Source organism: Callospermophilus lateralis, chromosome 8, assembly GCF_048772815.1.
Source record: "Callospermophilus lateralis isolate mCalLat2 chromosome 8, mCalLat2.hap1, whole genome shotgun sequence".
In the NCBI taxonomy this organism is placed as follows: domain Eukaryota; kingdom Metazoa; phylum Chordata; class Mammalia; order Rodentia; family Sciuridae; genus Callospermophilus; species Callospermophilus lateralis.
In genome coordinates, this window is record NC_135312.1 from 116,100,928 (window position 1) to 116,120,850 (window position 19,923).

Sequence of the window (19,923 nt, forward strand, 5' to 3'; positions counted from 1 at the left end):
ATTATTTCCAATTTTATTTTTGTATCAGGGTCCCAAAGACCCCCTTCAGCTTTAGTGACATACTAGAACTCATAGAACTCCACATGTAGTTACACACTTGGATAAGATTTATTACAATGAAATAAACACACACACACACACAAACACACACACACAATAACACTTCAACAAAAACAAAGCAAAATCAGGAAAGGGAAAAGGCACATGGGATGAAGTACAGAGGAAGGAACGCTCAAGCTTCCAACCATCCTCTCCCAGTGGAGTCACGCAGGATGCATCTAATTCCTTTAGCAGTGAATCCTGACGACATATGTGAAATGTTGTGTTCCTGGGAAGCTCATCAGACAGGCAGCACCCACAATTTTTATTGGGGCCTGGTTACACAGGCATTGCCTAGCATGTACCAACATTTCAGATTTCTGGAAGGAAAGCAGGTGTTTAGTGTGAGCCATACTGCTCGCACAATCTAGGTGTAGTAAAATACCCTTTTCATTCAAAGAAAATTTTATGTCAGTGTGGGGATATGTTTACCAGCTTTGTACCCCCAGTTCTCGCCACAGGTCAATTTGCAAAAAAAGATCTGCTAAGATTAGCAATCTCAGGCTTGCTATGGTAACTGCTTTCTGCATAATTATTAAAAATAATGATACACTAAACATGTTTGTTTATCTTCAGTCGTATTTCAGATGTTACCCTTCTGAAAGATTACTAGACATTTGTATTACATTCTTAAAATGTGTAACATGTATATGATCATTTAAAAGATTTTTATTTTCTGACAAATCGCTTTCCTAAAAGCCTATTCAATTTTTTAGTTTCATCTGGGATGTATGAGTTTGGTCATAAATCCTCAATTAAAATAGGTGAGATCTATATGGCCCAAATATAAATTTGGAAGAATTTGATTTTTTAAAAAATTTAGAATTACATGAGACAAACAAAAGCTCATTCCCAGTCAATGATTGCTTTCAGTGGGGGAGGAGGTAAATTATCAACCAACGTTTACTTTTCCCTTTGTCTTTTTTGCCTAGATAACATGTGTTCTCCTTCACCTGTAAAACATGCATGCATCATCTAGGTCACTTTAAAATTCATTTGTTCAAAAAACCGTTTAGTTCATGTTCTGTCCCAGGCATCATGGTTGTGCAGGGGATGAACACAGTGTGCTGGACGTAGCCTGGAGTTTGCAGTTTGTTGTCAGGATGAGCTGCCATAGTGTCTCCTGGCAAAGATGACACTAAGCTGCCCTCCGAGAGGCGTCTCCGGATTACAAATTCAGATAGCTGCCTCTCAGTGCAGGAGCTGATCTATGATGGACCTGGTAGCTGGGCTCCTGATTTTCTTATCTTTACCTCCCATGCCAAGACAAAAAAGTTTTCTAATGATGCTGACATTGATACCACTGGTTACCAGTTACTGTGATGAGTCCTGCTTCCTCCAGTGTTGAAGTATAACACCAGAGAAGCACATGGAGACCACCATAGAGTAGAAAGTAAGAAGCTTTATTAAAATGGATAGTACAAGAGACTTCTCCTGGGTGCGGAGAAGGGGACCCAAAGGCAGATCCATGGGATGAGGAAGTCCCTTGGCTTTTGTATGTCTAAAGTTTCCCTTGTTCTCTTGCATTCTTTTCCCTTATCTTGTTCATTTCCCCTCATCCTGCAGAGTGACTGGGGCATGTCAGTAGAATGGCCAGCGGGTGAGCAGGTGGGCTGGAAGGGCCTGGATGGAGTGCTAGGCAGGAAGGGAGCCTCTGCCCAGGCGGCTTTGATTAGTACCTCCCTGTCTGCTCAGGGGTTGCTTAATTAACAACCTTTTTGGGAGGGGGAGCTGCTTTACAAGTACAAATGACCTCTTTAGAAAACAGAAAAATATAGGTCTCCATGTTAATGCCTCTCTAGAGGCTTTCAACCCAAAAGTTCTGTGTTGCTTTCTCCAGACCTCACTGTTGTTTATTTTATTTAACCTAATTTTGTCTAGTTTTACCCCAAGTTGCATAATTTATCTTTAATGTATTTGAAGTTGTACTTAGTTATAAATAATTACAGAAATTTTGTAAAATACAGAACACTATCATAAACACACAAGAATCATCTAGTATTCTATTATCTAGGGATAAACATTGGGAAATTTTTGTGTTTTCCTACCATCTCTTTTCCAGGTATATTTTTTTCAGTTAAATCATGCAGCATCACAGGAATGCTTAGGTGGTTCCCATAATACAGTGAGGAGCTTTGGGAAGGGCAATGTCATGAGGGGGTCATTTTTAAGTTCTCTGAAAAAGAAACTAGCCATTTATTATGTGTTTTATTACAATGTTTAGCCATTATAAATGCAGGATAGTACACACTGGTATTGTTATTTTGTATCATAGAACAAGATCCCATTTGACAGTTCATTTCAGATTTACTCTGAATGAGTTCAAGTTTATACTGCAGGAAGCAAATGGTTTGGATCCTGGGAAACTATAGTACACAGAGAAGAAACTATGAGTTAGAGCCAGGCAGCACCAAGTTTTAAGTCCAAGCTGTAAAATCACATGACTACACTGGATCCTACAAGAACTGGGTGCATTAACTCGTTATGGGAAGAACTGCTGTTACTCTTACATCATAGTTTTCAAAATTCCCTAATTCTTAATTTTGTTTCATGTGTTGGTTTTCAGACAAATATGCATTTATTCAAATAAAAGTCTTGATTTTCTGAGCAGTTTTCAGATTATTGATATGTTTGTGAACTTTTATTCTTGGCTTTTATACACTGAAGAAAATTTAGTTGTGAAATTTCTGTTTCATAACTTCTTTTTCGTGAAAATTCTGTTGGTGATTGTCTATTGTTGTTTCACAAAAGAAATTTGGGAATATCTGAGCTTTACACCTATATAAATGTTTTTTTTTCTTAAATATGCCTGAATTATTCTTTATTCATATAATTTGTTTTATTCCTGTAATTTTGTAGTATATAATTGCATACTTTTATTAATTCCCCCAAGTTAATAAACCCCAATTGCTACAAGATTCAGGTCATTTTTGAAACTCTAAAAGTCATTACCTAATGTGTTTTCATTTCTAGTTGTTCTGATTCCATCTTCTGTAATGCATATGATTCTTTTCATAGACATTTATTTTTTTGTCTTCTTTAATCTAGAATCTTCTCTTTCATAATTTTTGTCTTTGGATGCCTTTCTTGTGCATTCCAGGAGTGCTTGCCAAATCCAGTCATTTGGTATTTTGCACTGTCATTCACACTCCTACTAACTCTGACGCAGATTTTAATTTTGCCATTACATTTTGTTTTCTTTGTATGTCCTATCTTTTTAAAAATGCTCATTTCCACTTTCACTTACCTTACAATTATTATTATTTTTAAAAGTCTTAGTTTATTAACTCCTATGGCTTGGCTTGTTATAGTGAGAATGTCAAACATTTTTCATAATTTTCCCCTGGTTTCAGCAGAATATTTTTAGATTTATATTCTTTTACTAGAATTTTAGGTGGCAGACTCTATTAGTTTCCTGTTGTTGCTGTAACAAGTCATTACACAGTTGTAAAATAAACATCATCCAATTTAAAATCAGAAGAACAGTCTCAGGTTTGCTATATTGTGATATATATATAATTTTTTTTTTCTGTTTATAACAGCCCATTTTTATCCCTCATAGTTCAGGAGGCCAGATGTCTGAAATCAACTTTACTGGACTAAATCAAGGTATCCTCAGGACTGTCCATTCTTGAATCTGTAGGGAAGAATGTTTTCTTCCCTTCTGAATGCCTCTTGTATTCCCTGGCTCATAACCCTGTCTTTACATCACCCTAATCTATTACTTCCATCAAAACATTTCCTTCTCCTGTATTCAGATCTTAAGCCACTATAACATAACAACACCTGTGATTTTATGTAGGACTGACCAGGATAATACTGGATAATAATTCCTTCTTTGGGTTCTTGATTTAATCACATTTGAAAAGTCTCTTGTGCCACATAAGCTAATACATAAAGGTTCTACCATTAGGAGATTAAATACCTTTGAAGCTAATGTCCAGTCAACCACAGGGCTCTTTTTCCTTGTGTCTTAGTCAGGTAGACATCAAATTCATATATACCTGGGTTCCCACACCCCTTACCCACCGTCTGAATTTGAGCAAGTGATTTAATACATTTGTTCCTCTCCAAAATGGGGACATCATTAACATTCTCCTCTTAAGGTTGTTGTGCAGATTGAATCAGGTAATGTTTATAAGGGGTTTAACAATCTCAGCTTTGAAAACATGTTAACTAGCATCGATGTAGTTAAAATAGGCTGCTGTTTGTTTACTCTTCCCTGAAGAAAAGCAATAACTCTATGTAAAGTCAGTGATTGTGAATAGAACATGAGGATTTTTCTCCATGTTTGCTCTGATATGCCGATTAACCTTTTCTAGTTCTATCTTGATGAACAGATGTCAGTGCTTCTTTCTCTGCCTCATTCCCAGTAATCTGCAGATAGCCATTTGGAACATTTAGCTCTGCTGAAGTGGGACCTTCCTCACTCCTTCATTTTTTTTATTACTTTAGTTATTTAGCACATGAGTAATTATAATCCCCATTACGTATTGTCATGTAGACCTGCCAGTCCAGCCTTTGTATAGAACTCTTTCGCTACAAGGGGACTGTACTGCTTCTTCTGAGTTAGGATCACTTTCTTTTTACAGTTGTTGTCTTGGAGTTGTGGGGTCCAAGTGGAATGTGACAGTGGTGGGAAGTGAGAGGGAAGCAGCACTCCATGTTGTAGAGAAATGGTTTTAGGTTTTTTTGTTTGTTTGTTTGTTTAACTTTTTCCTCAGGAGGTATCAAGCTCTTCTGACCATTTTTTCAGATTGGGAGAGACATTATATTACTATGTAAAGGTCATTGGTAGCTTTCCTCAGTTCTCTTCCATTATCCCAATTAAAGGAAATTTGCTCCTTATTTGCAAATTGGTGAGTGATTGATATTTGTGACCTTGAGATTTTTATCATTACCTTTATCATTGTAATATGTTATTGGGGGTATTAAAGGGGCTACCTCACAGGTGAAGGTAACAAGCTCTTTAGAACCAGAAATCATTTTTCTTTTTGTTTGTTTGTTTGTTTTTGGTACTGGGGATTGAACCCAGGGGCACTTTACCATTGAGCTGTATCCCAAGCCCTTTATATTTTTTATTTTGAGACAGAATTTCTCTAAGTTGTTTAGGGCCTACCTAAGTTGCTGAAGACTGTCTTTGAATTTGGGATCCTCCTGCATCAGCCTCCTAAGCTGCTAGGAATGCATGCATGAGCCACCTTACCCAGCTCAGAAATTATTATTTTTTTGAAAAATTTTTATTCACTTTAGCTTGGAAGCATCTGCTGAATTTCTTCAAATACTTTGAAATTCAGAAAGAAAGAATGTATCAACCATGCTGCTGTTCTGTATTATATTCTTTCGTATCAGAATGAAGTTTCCATATATTTTTCTAATTCATGTAAAGGTTACCCTGCTTCCTAGAATTCCATCTAGTGATATTCATCTACTAGTCCTATCAGCCCAAAAAGTTTTGTTTTATTTGTTGTCTCTCAATACACACTTAAATAAAAGTGTTAAATAGAACATAGAACAAAAAGGTTAACCATATTTATTAGATGTTTTATAACATAGGAACAGAAACCATATTAATTCATGGTATTCAGTAGCTATACATAAATCATCTGTTGAAGCAGAACATGGTGCTCTGAAGTATGATGCCTTGGCATGGGAGCATTTTGAGTTGGAGAAGATTGGGGGGCCTGCAGAAGCAGGAGGGTCTCTCTGACCTTTCTCTGCTCCCCTTTTCTCCCTTCAGTGGGTCATAGAAACTAGAATTCCTCTCCTTTAAAACAAGCCATAGAACTTAGGATGCTCACCTCTGACCCCCTCCCTTCTCCCATAGAGACCTTCATATAGAAGGTGTACTGTCCCATTCTTGAAGGACAAGAGCAAGTGTCCTGCCCCACGCTGAAGAAACAGGCCTACTGTCTCCCACCCCCAGTCTTTTCCATTAGGCCACATCCCTTCTTTATCCAATCATACTTCTACATGACTATCCAATTCTTCATCACACTGAGACTTCAGAATACACATTTTCCCTGGGCCCATAAAACTCTAAAAAATTAACTTTTCATGCTTTTCCTTTATTAATCAGCCTTATGGGAGTGTTAACCATAAATCCATGAGTCTTGTAATGGATGAGAAAACTATATTACTTTTTCTCCCTTACAAATCTTGGTTTTGGTTAAATTCTTTTGGAAACAACTCATTATTTAACAACAACAACAAAAAGATTGTTTAAGTAATTTTAGGATATATGCTTTGTTCATTTTTATACTAGAAATTAACACATGTGGATTGATGTAAATGGGCATTTCAGTCATTTATTCTAAAATTTGAACTAATATGGCAGATGGAATTATCTAACCAAGCAAGCTTCTGAGGTCTGATTATTCAAATGATTAAGATGCTATTTGTCAACTCTAGTTTACCATCCCTTTTAATTATATAGAGAATCAAACTAAGATCTGCTAATTCTGTCTCCTAACTATTAATTGTTTGTAATTACCTACAGATTAAAACGGCATGTGCAATTAACTCAAAGAATTAATTGATACAAAGGAATTGCAAAAAAGAAACAGAATGAGCTTGGCATGAATAAAGCTCTGGGGACCCCGAACTACGGAATCCAGTGGTGGTTTTGATTCTGTTGGGTCCTAATCAAGATATATTGCATTTTCTTTGGGGACTTCCCCAGCTTTTCCTCCAGGCAGTTGTGAACTATTTCTTAAGAGCATTTGGTTTCTTGGTGGACAGTATATTTGAAGTTTGAATGGCTATTATTTTTTGCTAATGTCTAGATGAACAAATCTATCATTTGCAACATGGAGGAAATGTGTGTCACTATAAAAATTCCAGAGTGGTGAATGTTTTAACTGGCAAATAATTTTTCTTTGGTTCCTTTCTTCTTTCTCTTCTTTCCTCATGCCCTGGCAGTATTGCCTGTGGTATATGCAGTCTTATCAGTTTTCTGTGAGTGATTTGAACAATTTAGGTTTCTAAAATAACTATGCTTATTAGGTTATTTGAAATATCTCCCACCTGTGTGAATAATGGGCACATTGTGAACTACATAAATTTGAATAAAAATAGAGAAGAAAATAAAAAGTTACCTCCAACTGAAAGGTTATTTAGAAATCATTATCATTATAAATATCAAGATGATTCTAGATAGTGAGGGGAGATGGCCTGGTGAAAAATATTTGATTCTGGAAAAGAAGTAGATTTTTAAAAGCCCGTTTTGAAGACTTTCCTGTTCCTTCATGCAATTGTCATTTGCATTGTATGAGGCCTTTCAGTTACAGTTTTGCTGGTTGGCCTTTCAATCAATGCCAAATCAGGGCTGGGATCCAGGAACACCCATAGACATGCTTGGGGCACAGCATTCCATTCAGTTTTGTAGGGAATACAAAGCAAGTAAAAGACTTTTAATTAAATCTCGATATGACAAGGAGATATGTGGAAGACAGCAAAATAACATGAACTTGTGTTATAATATATTTTTAAAAAGAGAATCTAAAATAGCATTAAGGAAATGCAAAGTCAGGAAGACTTCAGTGTGAGTAGTAAAAAAATTCAACATTTTTTTTTTTTTTTTAAACTTTCAAGAATAGCTGCTATTTAACGAACTCCTTGTTAAACTGATGTAACCGTTTTGGTTTCTTTCCAAATTTTGATATTGCAGTTTCCCACATGTTTAAATCTCAGAGTATTTTATTCTGTCCTGCTGGCTGATAACTGGGATTACTCATAAGATTTCTTATTTTTCCACCTATCCCTATGTAGCCTGCTCCTGTGTACACACACACACACACACACACACACACACACACACTAATTCAGAATTTTTATTTCTCTGTGGCTTTATCTGTGAAGATTGTTGACTCAGGGAAGGGTTTGTGAAGATTTAGCCTGATACATGACTTTGGTTGTCTTCAAACTATCAGCTTATAACTTTTGAATGACTTTGTGGAATAAACCGGAATTTGTTGCATGTCACCTTGTGTGCCTGGCTTCTGAGGAAGAATCATTAGCATACATCAGCGTGTGAATGATTACCTTGAGGATTTTAGTGGAGGCTTTACTGCTTCCTGAAGTGGAAAAGTTATAGCTATATTTTCTAGTGTGATACCTATAGACTGGAAAAAATAAAGCCTGGCCTTCTCGGCTGCATGAGTCTGTTTTGTGGGTAAACAAGATAAAATATTTGAAAATGCTCTGGGCTCTCTTGTAAAAATAAGTTGTATAGTTTTTAGTTTCATTCTGGGCTTGGCTCTTTAGCGATCAGAAAGATTCCCCTATTTGCCTGTGAGATTTAACCTCTTGCAAGCAATTCTTATTCCCCAGTGTTTATTTACATAGCTACTTTACTCAGATTACTAATGAGTCAGAAACACAAAGCCCCTCCAAGTCAGATATTGTCCTCACCCCAACAGAGTTCTGACTTAAAAAGGAGATTGGAAAGTATATTGTGGTTATCTGAAAATACGTGAGATCACTTATTGTAGAAGTTCATTAAGCGAAGTAGGGAGATCAGGAATACTGCTTGGGAGCTGGAGAAGGCTTTGAATGAGTCAAGAAAGTTTCATGAAAAATGTGAGGGCTACAGACCTCTAATAAACTCCGGTGTTTTCCCTTCATATTCCTGTAGTCTTTTGAAGGTTCCCAATTGTAAAGTGCATGTTCTTTCCCTTGATGGCATCTTCATAGATACTAATATTCTCAGGTTTTCTTGTTATGAAAGAATTTCACTTACTTTGAGTTGTGTTTGAAATATATGATTTACTGTGTTACTTTTCTAGAGATTTTGCCTTTTTTGATAGAGGACAGAGACTCTTGGGGAATGGAAACAGTTAATAGAAAATCAAAATGTCTTAGGATGTGTATTTACTAGGATGTCTCTGAGATAACATGGACTTTTTTATTATTTCATGTTATGTCTTTGCCTCCCTAAACAACACTCAGCATAAGATCCATTAAATAACTAAAAGCAATCAAGTGAGATAATTACTTTTGAGTGGTGTCTAAATTTCTATAAAATATAACCAGTCCATGTGTAACTATTAAATTGAAAGTTTCAGAAAAGAATATATGTCTATGATTAAGTATTAGAAGGAAGATTGGAAATGTGAAAATAGTTTAATTCATTTTGTATAGCAGTATTAAATTAATTTTTGTCTTTTAAAATTTTTAGTATTTCTTAGAAATAAATGGACAACTAAATCTCCCCATTGCTAAAAAAATAATAATTAAAAAAAAAAGGTTACTAAAGAAATCCCACCAAACAACTTCCAGGAGACGGAAGAAATCTGTGGGTATCTTTCAAGTTATTTACCTTAAACATGTTTAATGATTTCATTTACTTTGCAGTTTGTGCCTTCACAGTAATTCCAAATTCTTTTTTAAAGTACTTACATAACAGAGAACTTTTCATTCTATATTTATAAGTGCTATTCACAAATAAGATTTTGCTTTAAGCCTTTTTTAAAAAATCAATATTTTTGAAGAGGAATGAAGAGAATGGATCTATTACTTTTCTGCTGGGCACACTGCATGCAATAAAAACTCGAGAGCTTTACTCTGTGAAGGAGCCAATTAATTGAAGCCTCTCTATGCAATGCTGTCCCTTCTTCATCTCTCCGATTAGATGACAAGGTGTGATTTGAACACAGAATAGTGAGCCCATAAGGATGATTTGCTTTCCTCTTTGTAACATTAAGCAGTATGATCATTCTGTGCTTTTCCTGGATAAATATTGTTAACCTTCATGGATTCACCTAACAGGCAAAACAGTGCATGATTGGAGAGGAGTTGTGACTACAATGTCTTTCCAGTTTCCTCAAGAGCCTGATAAGAGTCTCTCTGGATCATCAGCAGTATTTCGGGGCTATTTCACTGTAAGTGTTTATAAAACTGAATGTAGAGTTGAGTTATCATTTTCTCCTCAGCAAATTGTTGAGTTAATCTTGATGAGTATTTATTATGGAGCTATTTTATTCCTAAGATAATTTCTGTTGAAATTAATGCTGTTATTGTGTTTTGTATACATCTTAATTCATTTATAGATGCATGTATAATTTTTTATATGGCAAGCACTAGTGATCCAAGTGATCATCACATGACTTGCCCCAAATGTAATAGTTCAGCCACTAGTTTTTTTTTCTTTATTATTTTTATTGATAATGGTTGTTGAATTTTTAAAATGTATTTATTTATTTTGTTTAGGTAAATATGACAGCAGGATGTATTTGATTCATTGGACACAATTGTAGCACAACTTTTCATTTCTCTAGTTGTGCAGTAACTAGTTTTGTTTTGGTACATAGACTATCACAAAAGTATCATGGAAGTCAATGGAGAAAGAAGACATTCTGCTAACAGCATGATAATTGAAGGATTTTTAAAAAATTCCTAAAGTAATTCACGACCACTTACTAATGATTTTTGGAATGTGGATTCTAATCTAGGACATGGGAACCTGTATCCTGAAAGTGGGGGCTTCATTTAAGTTCATCTGTTCACTACGGCAAGTGCTAAGATGTCACTATGCAAATATTAAGAGAAATTCATGTGAATCAGACATCTTTATCAACAATTTCTTCTTTTCAAGATTTTTTTAGTTGTTGATGGGCCTTTATTTTTATTTATTTATATGCAGTGCGGAGAATCAAACCAGTGCCTCACACATGCTCTACCACTGAGCCACAACCCAGGCCATATCAACAATTTCTTAAAAAGACCTTAAAATAGCATTTTATAACATGTCCTCTTATATTATCTGCATATATGTTTGGGTTTCTTACATCTCCCACATGTTCTATTCTGTGTCTGAATTTGTCTCATCCCTTATCTTTTTCTGTTCATAAAACTGTTTTTTTTTTAATTGACTTGCCATTTGTTGCCATAATAAATTGCCACCCATTGGGCTGATTAAACAAAAACAACAAAATTTTCTGACAGATCTGGATGCCAGAAGTCCAAGATCAGGTGCTGGCAGGGTTGGTTCTCCTGAGACCTCTCTCCTTGGCTTGCAGAGAGCTGCCTTCTCACTGTGTCCTGTGTGGCCTTTCCTCTGTGAGCCTGTATCCCTGGTGTCTCTCGCTCATGAGGACATCGGTCACATTGGGTTAGAGCCCCATCCTTATGACTTTATTTAACCCGAATTAGTTCCTTAAAGGCCTTTTTCCAAATATGGGCACATTGAGAATTAGAACTTTCCTGTATGATTTTTTGGAAAATACACTTTGGTCCCTAACACAATTGGACAAATGAAATATATTTAAAAATTCCCCTATTCCACAGTTCTTAATATGTCATGTTAAAATAGAAAAGTTGAATTTTATATTTTTCTTGTGCAAGCACTACTTTAAAATTATGTCATTAATTAGCTTATTTTTCTAAATTCTTTCTAGATCAAATTTATTAAAACTAAATTTTACAACCCTGATTTAGATAAGGAAATTATATGAACATTGTATTTCCTGAAATGCTGATAGTCATTGTGATTCACTATTTTGGAACATATTTATTAATCCACTGTTTTTAGAACATACTTATTAATCACAATGTCTGTCTGTTGTCATTGGCTAATGGAATGTGTGCATATTTGTAATGTGTGCATATTCTTATCAAAAGTAATATCCATAGAAAACTGTTTACATTCTAGGGAAGTTGAAACAATGAATGAACCTCAGCTTCTAACTTCCCTGCCCTGATTCAGAAAGTGCTCCAGTTGTGTGGAGAAGTTCATGAATCATTTTGTGAGGAATATTTCCGCCAAGGGTATACTTGATAGTGGAAAACCCCAAATGCAAGACTTAAGAGTGTTTATTCATTGCTGAATGAAAAGGGAAACTAGGAGATAAAAGACTGCTGACCCTGGCTTTGACCCAGTACGTAGTATTTTGGGGTAGTGCACCTGTCTACAGTGTTGGAGGTATACAAGAGTGGAGCTCAGAGGAGCAATAATGGGTGTCTTTAGTATTGAGTCTAGTTAGAGGTAATTCAGGCTGTATCTTACCTTTTGTACCAAGTATATGTGCACAAGTATGGTGAGTGAATAAGAGGCATGAGATTCAGTCTTTCAAATTTGTTTGTACTGCTCCCTGCATTTGCATTTTCACCATTAGTATAAATAAATGGCTTCTTTCAGTGAGTATCCCCCTTTACTTATCCTTTAAAATCTGGCACTCCCACAAGGGGTCAAACACCAGGTTCTAAATTGTGTGTGTGTGTTTCACTTTTTAGATAATGAAAGTTATAAAAATATTTTAAAACTTAAATTGAAATAAGTAAAATATGCAGAGCATTAAAATTTACTGTTTTAACTCTTCTTAAGTATGCAGTTCAGTGGTATTAACCTCACCCACATCACTATGTAACTTACTACCATCCATCTCCTGAACTTTTCATCTTTCAAACTAAAACTCCATACCTGTTAAACACTCATTCTCTATTAATCTCTCCCCTGATCTCCTGGCAGCCACCATTCTACTTTCTGTTTTTATGAAATTGACTACTCTTGGTATCTCAAGTAAGCAGAATCATATGGCATTTGTTCTTTTGTGACTGGCTATTCTCACTTAGCAGAATGTCATATAGGCTCCTTCAGGTGTATTCTGTCAGAACTTCTTTCCTGTTTAATGCTGAATAATATTGCATTGGAGGTATATACTCCATTTCATTTATCCACTCCTCTATCAGTGGACATGTGGGTTTCTTCCACTCTTTCAGCATTTTGAAGAATGCTGCCATGAACATGAGTTGTGAAAGTATTGAGTCTCTGCTTTCACATCTGGTGGGTTTGTACCCAGAATTAGAATTTTGGGTCATAGGCTATTTCTCTGTTTAGTATGTTGGGGAAGCATACTGTTTTCTATAGTGGCTGCACCATTTTATATTCCTATTAGCGTTGCTCAAGGGTTCTGGCATCTCCACATCCTCACAAACACTTGTTGAATCGTCCTGTGTTTTGTATCTGAAGTGCTAAGTCTTCCTGATCAGAGTTTATCAGTTCAGAACACAGGTAATGGGAAAGCTGAGAATAGTGAAACCTGCATTGTTAAAAGGCAAGTGGGAACAAGGATTCAGGAAACCCAGTCTTTTATTGGAAGAAAGATAAATATAACACATTCTGCTTTGAAACATGCTTTTTAGTTTAGCTATTTATATCAAAACCTTAATTTGCTCAAATAAGAAAGCCACTATGAATATATCTTCTTTGGGCAAAGGAATACTAGCCCTTTTATGCCTGAAGTGTTTTTTAAAGTATACTTGGTATACTTGGCTTTTTAGTTCTAATTAAACAATAATTCAATAATGCTACATGTCTTTGTGTTTTAAAGTTCCATTTCTCCAACCACAGGCTTATTGTGTTAGAAGTTCCAATTATTTTAAGCAACTGTACATGGTATCTAAAACTCCTTTATATGAAGTTTAAAGAAACAAATCCACGAATCCTGAAGAAACAGTAACTAGTGTTACATTTTATGGCCTCTGCTGTACTGAGATATTTATAGCATTAATTATCTTGAAAGATAATATTTATCTAAGGTAAATGAAACCTATGAATACAATACCTCATGCAACATAAAAATGTAATATTCCATTACAATCAGAAAGGAAAGGCTACCAGCTCCAACTTTCTTTGTGCAATTTCATGTCATAACTCTTCTTTAAAAAAAGGTTTACTAACTTTATGATAATGAATGAAGCAATCTTGGAACACACAGCCTGGAGGACTATAGTTGCAGCTAAAACAACAACAACAACTTTGTATTTGTCAATATTCTGAGATGGAAAAGTAATGCAGTTATCAGTATTCTTAAAAATTGATTAAAGCCAATATTGAGAGAGACTTGTGTAAGTAGTTAATTTCTAGCTAATATTTGGAAACAGAGAAGGGAATGAAATAACTTATTCGTTAGTTGTCATAAGGCAAGTCTCCTCCAGGAGTGGCTAACAATGCTGCAGAGGTCATAGGGCTAAAGAAAGAGGGACTGTGCCATTTGGTGATACCCTAGAGTGAGAATGAGGTGAAAAGCAACCAGCCATCCAGGCACACATGTGTGTTTTGGCCGTGACAGGGTGCAGGGGTGGCCAGGTGGAGGAAAAAAGAGTTCCAACAGTGCTGGGCTCAGAGATGCACATCTGTAATCCCAGCAGCTGGAGAGGCTGAGGCAGAAAAATCTTGAGTTTAAAGCCAGCCTCAGCAATTTAACAAGGACCTGAACAACTCCGTGAGACCCCATCTCTAAATAAAATATAAAAAGGGACTGGGGGTGTGGCTTAGTGGTTAAGCACCCCTGGTTCCATCCCTGGTATAAAAGTTCCAGCAGCACAAAGGACAGCCATAGCTGTCCCAGGTGGGAAATGGGGTGCCTTAGGAATTGAGGGTTCAGTGTGCCCAAAGCACAGACTGCAAGAGGAAAAGTGACAAGAGATGAAACTGAGGTCAGCAAAGACCAATCATCAAGGGTTCCCACAGTGACTCTATGCCTTAGGACAGGAGGGAGCCATTCACTCACTCTAGCTTCTTAACCCTCAATTGAAAAAATTATTTGCCTAACCTTGATGCATGGAAATAGAAGATTACAAACAAATAGAACTTGGTCTCATAATTGGTTGCATCATAAATTGTTTTCTATTTCAAAGAGCACATTGTGGGCCTTCTGGACTTAAGGATTCCCAGTCTTCTCCCCCAACCTTCCAAAGGTCAAGCTTAATGAAAGGGGAGGGGAAAAAAGCTTTGCTATTTATATTTTTTATTAAAATTAAAATACAGTTTCACCTCACACAAATAATTGTATTTTGTAGAAACATTTTTTAAAGATGAGAAAAAAGTTTCAAATGTAAACTTAAATTGTTCATATCAGGTTAATTTTAACCATAGAATGAGTTGCCTAGATTTTAACAAAAGAATTTTATCATTTTTTTTTCCTTTGGAGAATGTTCTTAAGCCATTTCAGTAAAAACAAGTATCATAAGAATCTAAAATTGAAAATTTCAAGTTATATATTTATTTTTTATAATGCTTTACCAAAGTGTACTATCAGAAGACTGAACAAAGTTGAAAGATTTTGTTACATAATGAAAAATAGTAAATACCCTTTTATTTTAAACATTTTCTCATTTCTTTCTCCCACATCACATTGTCTTAGCTCTGTTCTTTTTCTTTCCTCCTCAAAAGCATTTGAAAAGGTATTGTTATTATTTTTATACTCTTGATTTTTCTCCACTATTGGATTATATTTGATAAAAGATGGTCAACTTCTGATATTTCAATGAATTAGAACCAATCATCATAGCTACTAAATTTTGTCTGTTGGTTCAAATGTTTTTCTAATTTTTAAAAATTATTTTAGTTAGACATTACTTTTTGAAAATACTGTGTAGGCATAGGACTAACTTAGGTCCTGGGTTAATGGTTAAGTAACTTAAAAAAAAATATTTTGAACAGTATTCCAGCACTTTATTCTGACCTACTTTTAAAAATTTGTTTTGGTTCTCTAACAAGGAATAGTGATGCCCCGGTGCTGTGTTTTATCATCAAACTTCAAATTTTAATTTTAAATGCATATTTCTTTTCCTATGAAGTCTCAAAGATTTTAATATTTATAAAATATTGGCAGATATTTACTTTGGAAAAATATATATTTAACTTACATAGTTGTTTCAGTGGTCATGTTGTCTTGTAACAGTATTAACTGGGCCCGAACTGTATTTCTGTAACTATATTTATTTATTGTATTGAATCTTTCTTTCTAGGTAACCTTTCTTTCTATCATTCTAGTCAGGAAGGTTCTTATTGGGGAAAATAAGGAATGTACTCCATGCAGAATTCCTTTAGCAGTAAATAGGTCAAGGCATGTATTCAACTGTTCTTGCAAAGTTTTAAGAGAGCATTCTTGGCAAATGTAAGACCTGAATTGTAATATTACTTGGATTTACCAGTGTACCACCCTGTAGCCACATCAATATACGCACAGTAAATGATTTTCAAATGCAGAGAGTTAGGTAAACTAGGATAAATTTAAATTTGTATCTTGGGATCTATTTAATTTCTTAGAGAAAAAATCTTAATATGTGTTTTCCATTTCTTTTATTATGAAAGAAAATAAAATTTATTATTATCATTGGATTTTTATTTTTGGGAATTACTTCCCACTCTTTGTTTTTCTGTAGAAGCCAAAAGATTCAATCCAATTCTCTCAGTCACATCTGCCCCTCTGTTCTACGATGTCCTCAGGTGGGAGAGACACTAGAGGATCAGGAAGCCCACAAGCCTTAGTAATCATGTTGATAATAGTTCTAAGTAGCCAGTCAGTGTGTTTCCAAAATCTAAGACATGAAACACGAAAAGCTGAGTTTAGAGAGCATTTGAACAGGTATTAGGTTAGGGAATGAACAGACTGTGTTTGCCCTAGGGACCCCTCACCCCCCTGGAAGTTAGGTACACTTGTTCTCCAGTGAAGGGAACATTAACTAAATTTCTTAAAAAGTAATGAAAGAGAACAAACTGTAAAAAGGCAGCCAAAAAAGGCAAACATCTGTTACTGAACATGTCTCACTTGACTTCCTTTTAATGTTCTTAGAATAAATTTATGAACTAGGGAAGGTTTAGCACTAATTAACTTGTTTTCATCAAACAAAGTGCATCAGACATGGATGTTGAATATGAATGAAAGCTCTAATAGTAATACTAAGTCGATATAGAAAGTGCTGATGGCCAGGGTTATAGCCACAGAATTTGAAAATCATTATGGCTGTTAATATTATGTTGAGTTACAGCTTTACAAATAAAGCTGTAATTTGCTTTATTTAATGTTCAGAAAAATATTTTGAAAGTTGTGTATTCAAGGGATAGGAGTATGGGTCAGTAGTAGAATGCTTGCCTATCTTGAGGGAGGCCCTGGGTTTGATTCCTGTTACCAGAATTTTTTTTTAAAGGAGTCTAAATAGTGTGTGTTCATTAAACAATAGATGAATTAGGTGAAAGTTTTTAGTTTTGTTTTTTTTTTTTTTTTTTTGGTTATGTACCTTTAGGCTAATGAGAGGTTAACATGATTTGGAATAACAAATACAGTGCTACTCAAATGAAAAGTTTTGTATCACAAGCAGTAGCAATAGTAATAGTTGTAGTTTATTGTAGTTGTAGAGATCCATAAGCCTTTATTTGAACCAAAACTCTTGGGGCCACCCATTTTTAGGTATTCAGGAAATTTTGAATTTTGGAAGGGTAAAAAGGTAAGTAGATCTGCAATCAAACCTATAATCAAACCGGTTAATATCTTCAGTAAAGCATGTGAATATTCTCACTAAGTGTGAGATCTTGGCCTTGTGTGATTGATTCACTTCAGGTTTTACCACCAAAAGCGAGGTGAGTTGTTTTGCCTTCATATGTTTTAACAAAAAATGTCTTGGTTTTTAGTGCTTCTTAAATTTTAAAGTTTCAGATAAGGAACTGTGGACTTTTAGCAGTAGTAGTAATGGCAGAAGTAGTCGCAATTGATGGAAGAGAATAGGGAAAGACAAGGGGACACACACACACACACACACACACAGAGCAAAAGTAGTAAAAAGCATAGACATGATGATATATAATGGGAAGAGGAAAAGGGGGAAAGTAGGGGTTTAGGGTTGTTGTATATATTTTCCCCTTATAACTATTTTTTCTTTATTGATGAAAAAGACATATATATAGTCTGTTTGAAATGAACTTTTCTCCCCATTTCTCTTCTCCGGATTCAGTGGCCATTCTCATTTTGTCAGGCAGCTCTCTTGTTGGTTTCTGTTTTTCCTCTTCTAGCATCCTTCCAACACTCACTAGAAGGCCCCCTTTTGGATTACAGGCGAGGCATGTTGCAGTGGCTGTTTGGAAGGACCAAGTCTACAAATGAAAGCACTTCCGAGTGTTTTGTAAAACACTTAGGACTTAGGAGTCCCTACTAATGAAGAATAGATCACAAATAGTGAGACCTGGTTAGAAATAATTGGGAGACCACACAGTGGTTGTCTTAGGAAATTTTCAAACAATGGAAATCATATCACTAACAAAATGTTTCAAGATCCAGGACTTGAGTCCTCAATGATTGATTCCTTTTCTGATTCAATTTTATTCTTCAACCAAACATGCAGTATAACTTTCAACCTCTAATTATTTCAAGTCCTTTTATGCTTCTTTATCTGTTCTTATACCTGTTACCACCTATTTATGAGCATTCTCTAAAGCTTTTTAATGTTTGTTCTTTTTAATATGTTAAAATATTCTTTTTTTGTAAATTAAATTATGCTTGCAATACATATTGGGTTTTTTCCTTTCTTTTTTCTTTTTTTTTTTTTTTTACCATTTGAGCAAGTTTTATTTTTGTCTAACCAGTGGCTCTGTCATGACAAAAAAGTATCATATGCTAACTATTTTTTAGTTGGTACAGATGTTGCTTATGTAGTATGATTAATCCCTGAAAGAATAAATATTTTAAAATATGACATCAAAATTATATCAATCATATCAAACTAAGCTACATCAGTTGTGTTTAACTAAAAAAAAAAATCCCATCCATGCGAATGACTGCAAAGCTTTAAAAAGCAAATGAACAAGACCTGTGCTAGGAAACAGGCAATACATATATTTGGAAGAAAACTCAGATGAGCCTAAAGTAAGGAGAAAATCAACCATGTTTACTAAGATAATATAATACTTTATAACCTTAGTTTTTCTTTCAAAAATACTTTCTGAACATCTTTTCATACTAATATATTCTTTTGAACATTGAATCAATGTAGCATCATTTCATTAATGAATATAGCTCATTGTTGTATATTTTGACAGCAGAACAATTTCTTAACAGAACATGGCATGCTATATTGTAATTAAGTGTTTGGGGGCTATTCTTACTTTCCTTAAAGTAAATTCCTTGCAGTGGTATGTTTTTACACCCTTCTCCCTGCCACCTTTTTTTTTTTTTTTTCCTTTGTTATATGTCGTCAAAGTGCTATTTTTGGATTACAAAATTTTTTTTTAAAGATTTTCACTGCTTCTTCTACTAAAAATCAAAAGTACACAAAGAAAACACATAGCTATGACCAGTCAAAAGTAGATAACCATGCATGAAAAGGCTTGGGATAGTATGACTGGATTGCAGTAGCAAAGGCTTGTTATAGTTTGGATGTGAGGTGTCCCCAGAAGCTCACGCATAAGACTATGCAAGAAGGTTCAGAGGAGATATAATTGGTTATAAGAGTTTTAACCCAAACAGTGAATGAATCCCCTGGCAGGGATTAATTGAGTGGTAATTGAAGTGGTAGGGTGTGACTGGTGGAGGTGGGAATTGGGGCGTGGCTTTGTGGTATATATTTGTATCTGGCGAGTGGAGACCTCTCTCTCTGCTTCTTTATCTCTATGTGAGCTGCTTCCCTCTGCCACACTCTTCCATCATGATGTTCTGCTTCACCCAAGGAATGGAGCTGGCCTTCTATGAACTAAGGGCTCTGAAATCATTGGCCTTAAATAAACTTTTCCTTCCCATGCAATTGTGTTGGTTGGGTCCTTTAGTCACAGCAGTAAAAAGGCTGACTAAAACAGGGCTTAATGAATTATAGATGTTAATAACTTTATTTACTACATTGTTAAAGCATTCATTTGATTCTTTCTAAAAGTCTTTATGATAGCTTATAAAATATGTACAACATGAATCTGTAAGCAAGAATATCAGGTGTTATGGAAAAGAGAATAGAAAAGAACAAGTTAAGGTTTAGTTAAATATATAGTTCCTAATTTGGCATATTAGATGTTTGTAATAACTAGGCCACAAATTTAACTGTGCACACTTCAATGGCTAA

The 19,923-nt window shown here is 35.1% G+C and overlaps 1 protein-coding gene across 1 annotated transcript in view; it reads left to right on the forward strand.

Moving 5' to 3' along the window:
* Positions 1-19,923, forward strand: part of Iqcm (IQ motif containing M) — a 316,123-nt gene that overhangs the window by 93,657 nt on the left and 202,543 nt on the right. Inside the window, exon 6 of the mRNA XM_076864082.1 lies at positions 17,442-17,461. Coding sequence (XP_076720197.1) covers positions 17,442-17,461 — 20 coding nt within the window. The remainder of the gene's footprint in view (positions 1-17,441; positions 17,462-19,923) is intronic.